Below are 13,280 nucleotides of genomic sequence, written 5' to 3'. Positions count from 1 at the left end.
ACAGTCCTCCTGAAGCCAGCGTGCACACAGCCTATTGCAATCTCCCAGCAGCACGTTAGGGAGGTCAGTCCTTAGCTCAGAGGGATGCTGTGAAGATCCAGGTGTTCTTTGCACACAGCAGCTCCTCTGGACAAGAAAGGCAGTCATGGTAGGAGGCACAACATCCCTCAGGGAGACCCAGGACACCAACACGGCTGCTGCAAATCCCAACAGGCACAGATGGTGCCACACAGTGTCTCCCATTCTCATTACAAAGTAGGCAAGAACCTGTAACATTATTACACAGCACCCCTAAAGATCTCCTGTGGCATTATCATCTCCCCAACAACAAAGGAAACAGAAAACACCAGAATATCTGAGATGTTAAATGCGTGAAAAAAAGAAAAAAATCCAAATGGGTTCTGGCATGAACAAACCTGTGAATTCCTGCCCTCAAGAATGCCGCCTTTATCACTGCCCCTCTTGCAGTTATTAGTTAACAGCCACAGACTCTTATCTGCCTGGATCAGGCTCCAAAACAGAGCTTTAATTTTACATTTTACTGGCATGTTTCCCAGATTTGGACATTCTTGTATGTGAAATAGCCATATAGGAATCCATCCCCTCCTCACTATTCAGCTCATTCCTTCTATTTCTTACTGCTGGCCTTCTAGAGGTCATTGCCTCTTCTTTTAACATCTTGCACAGCTTGTATAGCATTTTTAAGCGCAGGCCCGTGCATTAAGATGGACTTCAATTCATATTCTTTTTCTCCAGTTGCATATTATTACCAGAAATAGTAATCCAGAACACTCAGCTACTGACGAGTGAAGGCGGGGAATGAAGCACCGCATTCAGGGCTGAGATGCCCCCCAGCAGCTACCAACGACCTTGGGAGACTGTTTTCCTCAAGATGTACACACTTACCAAGGTCTTTGGCCATGCCAACCATTACAGGCCACTTAACGAAGTATCAGCTGGCCACACAGCCCATAGCACAGCCAACACAGACCTCAAGAGACCCCACTGAGTAAGACTGAGAAGCAAACCATTCTGAAGAGGACCCTCCACAGTGAGCCTGACCCCGCACTATCATGCCTTGGCTTAATACCCCTCTGCCAAAATACGATGCTCCTATGGGTGAAGCTGCCCTGTGGCACGGCAGAGCAGTGCCCCAACATATCCTAACATAGTAACACACTGGTGGCCTGCCTCCTGCAAGGCCATCTGGTGAGCACTGGGCTCTTTCCTAACAGCTGCAAAGCAGGGCTGAATGCAGCCTCCTACGGTGGGATGCAAGCTAGGGCACTCACACATTCAAACTTCACCAATACAAATTACGGGGCACAGGTGACTCTGGATTTGAGCAGTGTGGCCTACAAACAGGACATGGCTTAATTGCTGCCAATTACACCACTACAGTCAGTAGCCATGAATTCAGCAAAAGCATAGGACATTTTCATTCAGTTTTAAATTGTCAAAACACTGAGTAAGATCAGGACTACAATATAACTGGAAGCACCACCAATTTTGTTAAGAGTTTTCTGAAGAAGTTTTGAGAACATCCTTTAAAACCATAGGACTTGAACCTGTTTTACAGCAGGGAGTGAGTTGTCAAGTTTCAATGACTGGCTCAAGACCAGCAACTGTGATAACAGCATTTGGGTGCTGTGACATTGACTTCCCAGTGTCATTCCCACTGCAGGGAGCCAGGAGGCATGGAAATTGCGCATCTCCTACTTTCATTTTAAGTAGACGCAAGACATTTTCTTACTCTTGCCTTTCTGTGGTTTATTGACAAAACACACCATCAAAACCTATCACCATCTACCTCAGAGAGACCTACTTCAGAGGAGGAAGGCAGAAAAGATCTTCTGAACTAATCCCTGAATTAGTCTAAATTAGTTTGTCTTATTGAAATCATGGTGACTTCTAGTCAAGGTGGAAAACACACTGCTGAATTTACAGGATTTGACATCAAACTCTATATTCCAGCCAGCCCAGAGCATTTGCCCTTTGCTGACCCAAGAGTGTGAAGCATTATGGATCAACAAAAGGTTCTGCAAACTGGATGATTTGGTGCAACTTCTATACGTCAAGTGTTGAGTAAGAATATATCTGCACAGCAGGATGCTGATAAAGTGAAGTTCCCATGCAAACCAAGCCTCTGAAACAGTGCAGAGTGCTGTGGAGCAAAGACAGCTGCTCACTGTAACTGGAAGAACTTGCAAGAGACTTGTGGTTTTTAAAAGATATTGAAAACAATTCTCTTAAACTGGAAACTTCTCATTTTCGGTATTTGGATCTCAGAACAGATCTCCCAGATTTGTAATTTAAGGGCAGAAGAGAGAATTAGGTCAACCTGACTGATCCCTTGTAAATCACATGTGATTTGCGGAATCAAACTCTCCAACCCACGTAAGGTTGTAAGAGCAGATACGTTTTTATTTCAGCGCTGCGCCACACGCTGGGAACAAGGGGGATCGCTCCTCCTAGCTTGCACACCAGAAAGTGGGATCTCGATACATTTATAAGCCAAGTCCATACATATTCAGCAGTATTTCCCAAGACCTATTGACATATTCATTACTTACTGTCCCTCCCCCTGGTGCATGCGCAGTAGCTTCCTCTGGTGGCCATCGGACAAAGGCTCAATGTCTTCCTCCTCACCTGGTGGTCATCCCTGGATGAAGTCAGTAGTCTTCCTTGCCATGTCCCTTCAACCTTTGTCCCAATTTTGAGCTCTTCTCCCACCCTGTGTGCCTGTGCAATTTCTTATCCTGTTTGTTCCCCTTTCCATTGTTCTCTCATTGGCCCCATTCTGCTGACTTGAGAAGGCTTCCTTTTGGGAATGTGTTTGGGCTAGCAAAAGTTAAACTAAGCAATTCCTTCTGAGTTAGCAAAAGTTAAACTAATCAACGCTATTTGCAAATTTCTTTTGAGTTAGCAAAACGAAGCGGTGTTATGGACCCCTTACATCTTGTATTCTTCAGTTTACTATCTCACATGCCCTTACCTTTAGCCTATAAAGCCTATACAAAATCTCTGAGGCTAGCAAGAAAGGGGAAGAGGAGCCAAGAGAATTTCATTTCAATTGCTAATTGCTGTCGCTGACAAGTTATGCATGAATCTCTTCAATTTTGGGCACCAGTCAGCAGTTATTTTAAAGTGCCCTGCAACCTTGTGGAACTTACTGAAGCACTGAGCATAACGAGAGGCTGCTTTAAGCAAAGGGAGAGAATTACTTTTGGAGTTAATGGCTGTAAGAAACCTCACCATCTTTGGTCAGGATTGCCAGTTGCATTCATTTGCCTTTGGCTTCCTCAACAAAAATACACACCTACATACACAAAGTTAAACAGGAAGAAAAATCCAGTACTAAAACAAGATGCCTTTCCACCAGCATTTTTCTCCCCAAGGGCAGAACAAGAACTCCATCAAGTGACAGTCAAAAGTGTTGTTCCTTAAGGCACTACTCAAAGGTGTTCAAGATGGCGACAGTGGTGTTGAACAAAAACATACAGAACTGAGCCCTGGATATATCTCCCTTCAGTACCTTTGCAGCTTTCCAGCACAGTTGATCTGTGTCACTGTTCCAATTTGCCCTACATTATTTTCGTGGTGCAGAGTCCGGTTGGAGGCCTGTAACCAGCGGTGTTCCTCAGGGGCCTGTGCTGGGTCCAGTCTTGTTCAACATCTTCATCAATGACCTTGATGAGGATCCCCTCATTTAAATGGCCACCCTCAGCAAGTTTGCTGATGATACGAAGTTGGGAGGATTGGCTGACACGCCTGAAGGCTGTGCTGCCATTCAGCAAGACCTGGATAGGCTGGAGAGCTGGGCAGAAAAAAACCGGATGAGGTTTAACAAAAGCAAGTGTAGAGTCTTGCATCTGGGGAGGAATAATTGCATGTACCAGTACAGGTTGGGGGATGACCTGCTGGAGGGGAGCTCTGCGGAAAGGGACCTGGGTGTCCTGGTGGACGACAGGTTGGCCATGAGCCAGCAGGGTGCCCTTGTGGCCAAAAAGGCCAATGGCTTACTGGGGTGCATTAAAAAGAGCGTGGCCAGCAGGTCAAAGGAGGTGATCCTCCCCCTCTACTCTGCCCTGGTAAGACCTCATCTGGAGTACTGCGTCCAGTTCTGGGCTCCCCAGTACAAAAAAGACAGGGATCTCTTGGAAAGAGTCCAGCGGAGGGCCACGAAGATGGTGAAGGGCCTGGAGCATCTCCCCTATGAGGAAAGGCTGAGTGAACTGGGTCTGTTCAGCCTTGAGAAAAGGAGACTGAGAGGGGACCTGATCCAGGTCTATAAATATCTAAGGTGTGGGGGGCAGAATGGCGAGGCCGGACTCTTTTCAGTGGTGAGTGGAGACAGGACAAGGGGAAACGGCTGGAAACTGCAGCATAGGAAGTTCCGCACAAACATGCGCAAGAACTTCTTTACAGTGAGGTGACGGAGCACTGGAACAGGCTGCCCAGGGAGGTGGTGGAGTCTCCTTCTCTGGAGATGTTCAAGACCTGCCTGGATGCCGACCTGTGCGACCTGCTGTAGGGAACCTGCTTTGGCAGGGGGCTTGGACTCGATCTCTGGAGGTCCCTTCCAACCCCTACAATTCTGTGATTCTGTGATTTTAAGATGCTGGCATCAGAAAGCCACACTGATGTAAGGCTGAATCTGAAATAAACATGAAGACTGCAGACATAAAACTTTCTCCTTGACCCTACTCATTATTACATCCCTGCCAGCATGTCCACACTCACTGCAGTCTTTTTCTGCTAGAACCTGGTACAGAAAGCTTCAGAGAGCTGCCTGTCCATTCTGACCCCTAGGTCTCGTAAGTGACAGTTTCACAGATTATGCTCAGGTTACCCTCTCCAAGTTCATAAAACCATTCTCATACAGAAAAGTGGAGTTAGCTCAGCAGGTCCGCCTACCAAAACTAATAGCATAGCTGTTCTGTTCCCATAAATAGTTCCAGATCACCACATTTCAGCTACACATTTCACCAATGGTGAGTCACACTTTCTTCTACATCACGGAATAGGTGTCAAACAGAACTAGCTTTTCTCTTGTCCTCACTTGAAGGGAAGGGTCATCAAGCCTACTTCTTTAAAAATGCAGGCACTGCATATCGTATTGCAAAGACTCTTCTGTAATGATCAAACTCTAGCTTAAAATAGCTCAATTATATGCTCCCCTCATCTAACAGGGCAATGCCAGAGACTTGATCGTTCAGAGGTGAAAACCTACTTTGTACACTCATCTTAATCCGCTGCTGATTTATTTGTGCGCTAATACTGTCCTTTAGCTCAGAGCATCCTTCACCCTCCTCACTGTTTATACCACCACTTCAGTTTACGTATTGGAGACCGACTCCCTATCAGTCACTACCTTTAGCTCCTAAGCCACTTGTATTTCACTGGTTTACTCCAACATTAGATATTAATTGAGTTCTCATGCACTGAATTAACTGTCTTATATCAAATCTAAGTATATCACATCTACATAACTTTCTTTAAATCAACAGTAAGCTTCACAAAGAACAAAATACTGTTTGAGAAATATAAGACACTTTCCATAACAATGAGTGTCGAGCACTAATCACTCCACGTTTACCCAGGTCTGATGCCATGCCACCCAAGCCATCATTTCCTTGCCCATCCACACAGCCATTTTCAGGACTGTCCCACCAAACCACCCTTCCAGCCTCTTGGACTTTCTGCAATATGTGAAGAGAGACGAAAAAATTAACATCAACAAGCTCCAGATACTGTCTCATTAATCTAATGCTTTTTTTGCTTCAGAGGAACATGCTCAGATGGTCTTCTACTATTCTCACTGGTGGAAAGACAGAAAGTCTGAAGCGAGGCCACAGCTCTATGCTGGGAGAGGGAACAGACCCTTACAAGAGGTCCATCAACATTTCACAAGGCACGCAGAAGAAAACTAAGCCACCCTGCCAGGCCCTGCCAGCCTGGGGCCCCGCTGCAGGCCAGCCGCTCCAGCCAGCCTCTGCCCTACATGGGCTGGCCACACTGGTGCTTCAATACATTTAACACTGGTGGAGGTAAAAAGGGAAAGGGAAGGGAAGGTGTGGGGGTGGGCAGGAAGCAAACCCCAGACACTGCTTTCTAAATAGCAGATGTGGCTATTCTGGCTAGCATACTTCCACTTTAATTTCTAACCCACAGAGATGGGAAATGATTCATGAAAAATCAACAGGATAAAATTAGCTGGAAGGCAGAGAGATAATTTGTGCAACCCAACCGTCACAGACTGAAGTGCCAGCAGTACCAGCGCTGCCCGGCATTTCAGCCTCCGGTGCCCTTCAGTGACTGGCATCAGGCCAGCAATCAGCCTCACATACATTTCCTTAGAGTCTAAATTATCCCCTCCGTAGAGCTATGCACCTCACAATCACACAGACTTTCACTCAACACTTCTAGAGAAGCTCAAGGGTTTAAGGTCTGCTACCTGCGGTACTCTGTCTTCTTCTCCTACTGGTGAATGTTTTATGGTGATGGATGGGACAGAAGGGCAGCACAGAAAGGCTTGCGCACACGTGGCTAAGCAATGCACGAAATTCAAACCGCCCAAGTCCAAAAGTTCAGCGTGCTTCACCAGAGTGCCCTTTCCCTGCACAAAGCCAGAAACAGACACAGCAGCGACTCCAAGAACAGTTCTGTCTTCATACACATTACTGATTTTTGAGAAACTACTCCTAAATTTTGTCACAGGAAAGCACAAACCACAATTCCATCCTTGATATGGCCACGTGACATTGGTTTTTTTGAGCAGCTGGCATTGCCTACAAAACACACCCTCAGTTCATTGCCCTGAAGGCAGGTGAGACACCCTCAGCCCTCCATCAGGCCCCAGGGCTTCCAGGGTGGCCCCTTCCCAGCATCCCAACTCGAGGCTTCAGGAACCAAGTATCAAAGCCTCGTCAGCAGAGCATATTGACCCCTCCATGCAAGTGGTCCTGATGCAACATCAACACAAAAAACTTGGTATCGTTTGTCCAGTTGGTGCCTGTTCATTTCTGTTGAATGACATTACACAATAGCTCCTCTGTGTCTCTCACTGGAGTTTCAAACCACCTGAGCTACAGGACACAGCAAGTGGTTCCTTTCTTCCAATAGGTTCTACCTTCCTCCTCCTATACCCCCAAGTTATGTGGGTGAAAAACAAGAAAGTAGGAGTAAATCATACTTTCAACTGGTCCTAAAATTCCAACAAACTAGCTCACCCCTTGGAAAGCACTAAGGAACACAGCAGGGAGAATGAGAACAAACCACTGTTCTACAAAGGCAGGGAAAGCAAAAGCAAGAGCCATATTTATTTCTTCTCATTTGTACCCTCTTGCAGACTATTAGGGAGATAAGATCTTGCAGCACAACAGACATTATTCAGGGCTGGTAAATCTGTCTGCAGGTTAGGGGCTCATATTACGCGGCTTGGATGAGCACTGGCCGAGCATGGGTCACCCCGACCCCTTTCCTTGGTGCAGGCAGCAGTCCAGATACTCCCAGTGTCAGATCTGCCAAGAAATCAGATATCCGTGTGCTGAATTCACCACCACCATCACTTGATCCGCACATTCCCTTCCATACAGAGAGGGGTGTTCAGACCCCACATATCCTAATGCAGCAAAAAACTTTCCAGCAGCAACCAAGCACCTCTGGTCCATCCCTTCAACACCCCCTCATCAAGTGCGTCTTCGACATAAAGGTGTTGGGTTGCACAGAAACAGCTAATCTTTACGCCGTGGGCATTTGTAAAACGCTAGTTTAGTGGAAGCACACAAGAACTCATTCAGTTCCAGGCCAAGAAGAAAAGCGAGCACACTGCAGTGACTTCGTGCATGCAAGTCAGGGAGACTACAAAAATTCATTGACTATCCCAAGAGAAATCAAGGGCAACATTTCAACACCTGACTGCAGAATGAGACTTGGTTAAAGAGAAACAGAACTGACAGCTAAGTCCATCAGACCTGAGGAGCACGTTAGCCTCTGATTTAGTTGGTGCTAGCTCTCAACACATCTAGGAGATGCATGCAGTAAGCGGATCCACCTTTCTGAAGGTGCTGTCATTGCAATGGCAATGCAGTGCTGGCTGGCAAGGTTCTGCAAGGTTCTGTTGCACCCATCACCCAGTCCTACTCTACTCGGCTTAGAGGATATTTGTTGAGGAACAGAGCAACTTATCCATACGCTGTACATATGAAACTTTTCTGTTCAATCATAAAGGGAATTAAAAAAAAATAATAAAATCAGTAACTAAGAAGTTTCTATTCTTCAGAAGCTGATTGATTTTGTTATGGGCTCAGAAAATGCAAAAACAAACACTGCATGCCTAGACAAGTACACAACAACTCAAGAATATATTTTACTATTCACAAAAGTTTGTCATCAGTACTGGTTTTCCCTTCAGACAGTTTCCAAGTGTTTTCATTAATTTCCACTAAATGGATGAAAAGACTGGACTCTGCAAACTGTGGCATGTTTAACATCTGCTTTAGTCTCCCCAAACAATAAGTCTCCAGTTTAAGGAAAACAGCAGATCACATGAAGTACTCTCTAGCAGTTCTGGAAGGAAAAAACACAGGAACAAAAACCTACCAAAGACCCTGAAGTACAGTGATAGGGGGATGCCAACGGGGATGCCAACGGTTATCTGAATGAAAGGTGTCAAGAGCATTGTGCTAGGAGGGAAAAGGTAACCCCAAGCAAAATCAGGATGCTTTTCAGGGATGATGGCACATACAAGCCATCTGCTCAGCTTTCTAGCTGTAGGACTGCATTTAAATCCACTCAACTTATTACTATATAGTTTATACAACACATTTTCAAAATAAAGCTTCATTGTACTGAGAGGGAAAGCACTGGACAACATTTCAAGCCTGGAAATAGCTGATGTCCCTGACTAATGCCAGCTCCAATTACTGGCCTTCAACGTGATACATATTAAAACAGAGGTCACTGGGTGCCAGCACACACTGCATGCCCACAGCACTCCAACTCGCACTCATGAAGATTGGGCAGGGCTCACCTGGGACCTGCATGCACATGTGCTCCTGAAGCAAGGTAGGATGCTGCTGGCAGGGTAGAGGAGCTCAGCCTTGTCATAGATGCTTATTTTTGTCCCTCCACTGGTGAACCCTTCCCGCAGCACCATGGGACCTGTTTCTGACAGAGGCACCAAAATTTGGTAATCCTTTCTCCATCAGCCTCAGCCCAAGACACCTATGTCTTTTCTAAAATTGATCCTCCATACTAACATTGCATCAGCCTTTATTCCTTCACCAGTAACTGCAATTATCATGCAAGTTCCTAAAATGTATTTCTCAGGGGTAATGCAAAATCACAAAACAACTACCAATGCGTGAGATGTGATGAGCTTTGTCCACTAACAAACTAGATTTTCAGTGCAATTGACAGATGTAAAACTACCTTGGCTGAAAAGCCAAAGCCTAAGGAGGAGAGAAGGAAGGGGGCAGAAAAATGAAACTGTTTGTCAGTGTGCTCAAACAGGATGACTTCACTTATAATATCCTTCTGATGGGCCCCTTATTGATGGCTGTTTGTGACTGAGGGATTGTGCTGAAATGCTGCTCTGCAGTATGCATTACCGATCCCTCTCTGGAGGCTGCCAGTTCCTGCAGATTACAGCTTAAACCTTAAATTACAGGTAGAATGTTTTTACCTTCTGACTGCAGAGAAGCTGTTCTGGGCATGAAAGGCTGAAGCACTTCCTCCCTGTGCTATGGACAGAGGAGCCCTTTGAACAACAGCTCCTGGGGATGTGGGCTTTCCCTCTCACAAGCACAGCATTGACCAGGAAATATAATAGCAAAGGTTTAAAAGCCATCTGACTTTGTGAAATACTGCAGAAGTCAGAGAAATGACAGGAGGGACTCCTCAAGAAGCCCCAGGCCTCACTCAGCAGTGGCACGTGCTGCTCCTTGTGGCCCCTTGCCACCTGTGTGGCCCTGCCTCACCGCAGCGCTGGGGCCAGAGGGACCCGTGCTCTGAGAGCTCCATGATGCAGTAAGGACGCACATCTGGCCTACCCAGGTGTGGGCCGAAAAGAAGCCAGTTGCCTCCACATCTCTTAGAATGCCAGATTTTGGCTTTCTTATGAAAACCTGTTTTTCGTAGATCACAGATACACATTCTCAAGGCTAAGGAAGTGTCAGAAATATCCACCAGCCCTCATACCACAGGGAACAAGTCACTGCCTCTCCATTATTCAGCCTTGAATCCCCAGGCCAAACTCTAGCAACCTCTCTCTTCATTCTAGATGTCAGTGTTATTACTTGGTTATCAACCAAAAACCCCAATCATTTTGTCTTTGGAACAACGTTTAGTTTCTTCACGCAAACCTTCACACCAATGCCAACACCACACCAGCAACAGCCACTTCAAAGACGCAGTTCTGATGCCACGAACTGGAGGCATGCTCCAGTGGCCAAGGAAGAACAAGTTATTCCTACCAGCAACTGGCAAAGCTCACAATGAGAAGGAATTCCCCATAAGCTGGCTTATTAAAGTGCTATGCTTTGCACTTGGTGTGCCAGGTTGAACTCCAGCATCTCCTGCTGCTACCTCAAATCCCCTGCCTGTGAGACCAGCCAGCCTCAGCCTGCTTGGCCAGCACAGCCCATCTGCAGCAAGATGGGCTGCCTTGATGCAGTATCTCTGATTGATTGCAGCATTCCCTGCAAGGAGCAGACACACACCATCCCAGAACTTCCTCTCCGATTACAATCTGTACTCAAAAATAAGAATGCGCTGCCCGCATCAGGGATGCACTTCTATTGTCGGGTTTATACACAATGCATCAGAAAGCTTAAATAGTCATTTCCCTTTCCACTTTCGTTGCTTATAGAACTTGCCAATGCACAAGGGGAAATTTAGGGGTTTGAAACTTGGCCCAGGTGGCCTCACTAGGAACTGAGTCCCAGTAGCAGCACACAGGGGCTGCTCAGCACACAGCGCCTGGAGCTATGCCTTGCTACCTACAGCACAGAAAGCAATGCCCAAACTAGCCTGCCTGCTCTGTATTTCCTGGTGCTAGAGAAAGACATTAATTGTGGGGAAGAGGAAGCAGTGCCAAGCCAACAGCTTTGCCCACGGGCACCAGCAAGGCTGTGTGTACACAGCTGGGGACCTGCAAGGGGGAGCAGAGCTAGAATCCCCTCTGGGACACGCAGTGAATGGAGACACGGATTTCCTTGTGGCTCCAAACATTGGGTGCTTCTGGAGTGTTTGTGGAGAAGCCAAAAACACGTATCAACTGAAAAAGAGAGGAAGCAGCGCCTGAAACATTGGCACGGCTCAGACCAGGTGAAGTTTTTCATGCAACTAAATACACTAGTTGAGGCGAGCTGCACTATGACAACTTTTCCACTTCCCACCGCGCAGGATCCAGGCAAAGAGGCGCAGCGTTAAAGGCAGGGCAGACAGATTTTTCCACAAACGCTGAACGCAGCAAGGGTGTGTGGCAAGTTGACCGCAAGCAGCGCTCCCGCGCCCGACGTAAACGAGCGGGGCTGGAAACGGTCCTCCAACTTCCAGCCCTGCCCCGCGCCGTGAAGAAGTTCCAGCCCCACCCGCGGGGCGCTCCGCCCGACCCAGCCGGGCCCCGGCTCCCGCGCCCCCGGGGAGAGCCCCGCGCCGCCCCGCCCCCGCCGTCCATTGGCCGCAGGCTCCGTCACTCGCGGGCCCCGCTGCCCACCGCGCGGGGGGGGCGGGCGCAGCCGCCGCCGCGGTGCGGGCGGGAGCGGCGCGGCGGGGAGCGGCAGGGCCGGGCCAGACGCGTCCCGCCGGGGGAGGGCGAAGGGGAGAGGGGCGCCACCCGACCGCGGGGCGCCGCGAGCACCCCCGTCCCGCAGCCCTCCGGCGCGACCCCCGGGCGGGGCCCTCGTGCCGCCCGGCCCCCTCGTCGCCTCCCTCCTCCCCCCCGCCCTCCCCCGCCCGCTCTCCGCAGCCATTTTCGTGGCCACCTTGGCTACCAGCGGGGCTGACTCACCTCAGCGCTGCGGGCGCGGGGGGCCCCGCCTCGGCGTCCGGGGACCCGCTCCGCCCGGGGAGGCCCGGCTGACTGCGCCCTGCCTCCCCGCCGCCCCGCCGGCCCCGCTCGCTAGTCGCAGGCGAGGACGGGTCCCGGGGCCGGGCCGGGCTCGGCGGAGGCGGCGGCGGCTCCCTCCCTCCCGGCCGTGACCACCATCTTATTAGCACAGGAAATGACATGGAGAACGGAAGAGAGGGGCGTTCGGGGGCCGAGCCCGGGGACCCCCCGAACCGGGGGGAGGCGCCGCCGGCCCGCCCGGCCCGGCCCGCTGGGGCTACCCGGGGCCGCCGCGCTCCCGCCTTCCTGCAACTGCCCGCCCGGTGCTGGCGCCCGCGGGGAAGCGGGAGGAGGGAGGGAAAAAAACCCAACAACAACAACAACAGAAAAACAACCGCCACAAAACCCTCACAAAGCAGAAAAACAACACCAGTGAAATCCAAACCGCCCCCGGTTCCCACCTCCTGCTCCGGAGCCTGCGAGTTCCGCGCGGAGCCGGCGGCGATCTGTGGCCGCCCCGGGCGGGCAGGGGCTCGGGGGGGGGCTTTTAAAGGACTGAAGCGGCTCCCGGGCAGGGCGCGGGGGGAGCCCGCGGCTCATGGGCTCGGCCCGGCCCGGCTCGGATGGGCTGCCCCGCGTTGGCCCCGCGCCGCCCTCCCGCAGCGGCCACCGCTAGCACCTGCCACCGGGCCGGGCTGTGGAGCCGCGGGGAGCCGAGCCCCGGGCTGCTCCGCCGGCCCCGGCGCGACTCGGAGCGGCCCCCGGCGGGCGGTGGGTGCCCCCGCGCCCCAGTGTCGTCTCGTCCTGCGGGGCACGCGAGGTTCTGTGCTCGCAGAGCTTCGCTGCTTTCAGCCCACCGCCCCGTAAAGCGGCCCATCAGACTGCGATGCCACGACGAGCACTACCCCGAGCTCTGCCCCCAACTCTGCCATGAGGCTGAGGGCAGCGTACTGACTGACAAAAAGTAGGCGTAATTTAATAAACAGAGGAAGCATGTCTCACCAATAAAACAAATTCTAAATAAAACCATCTGCAAGCGTTAAGCTTGAAACAATGCAAACTGCTTAGCTGCCCTGCCAAAAGAAGCATGGTGGGGGGTAAAGAAGGGGGTAGATAAATGGCCATAATTTTCAAGTTCCTTTGGTTGACAATGGGCTTGGAGGCAAGCAGGGCTGTGCTGACAATGCGCCGGCTTGGGTGCTCGGAGCTGCTTCCTTCTGCAGCC

At 50.0% G+C, this 13,280-nt stretch overlaps 1 protein-coding gene across 5 annotated transcripts in view; it reads right to left on the bottom strand.

Moving 5' to 3' along the window:
- Positions 1–12,635, bottom strand: part of PRDM11 (PR/SET domain 11) — a 47,123-nt gene extending 34,488 nt beyond the window's left edge. Inside the window, exon 1 of one of the 5 annotated variants that reach the window (XM_048947925.1) lies at positions 12,517–12,635. Coding sequence is in view for 3 of the 5 variants with exons in the window: in XM_048947926.1 (XP_048803883.1) it covers positions 9,035–9,160 (126 nt within the window). In the remaining 2 variants the exon portion in view is untranslated. Of the gene's footprint in view, positions 1–9,034; positions 9,385–12,016; positions 12,226–12,516 lie in introns of those variants that run through there. The other 4 variants (XM_048947923.1, XM_048947926.1, XM_048947922.1 and 1 more) reach the window with 4 other exon arrangements.
- Between the last annotated feature and the right edge of the window lie 645 nt (positions 12,636–13,280).

This window comes from Lagopus muta, chromosome 6, assembly GCF_023343835.1.
Source record: "Lagopus muta isolate bLagMut1 chromosome 6, bLagMut1 primary, whole genome shotgun sequence".
NCBI lineage: Eukaryota > Metazoa > Chordata > Aves > Galliformes > Phasianidae > Lagopus > Lagopus muta.
The sequence above is the reverse complement of the archived record's forward strand: the minus strand, read 5'-3'. Positions and strand labels throughout refer to the sequence as shown.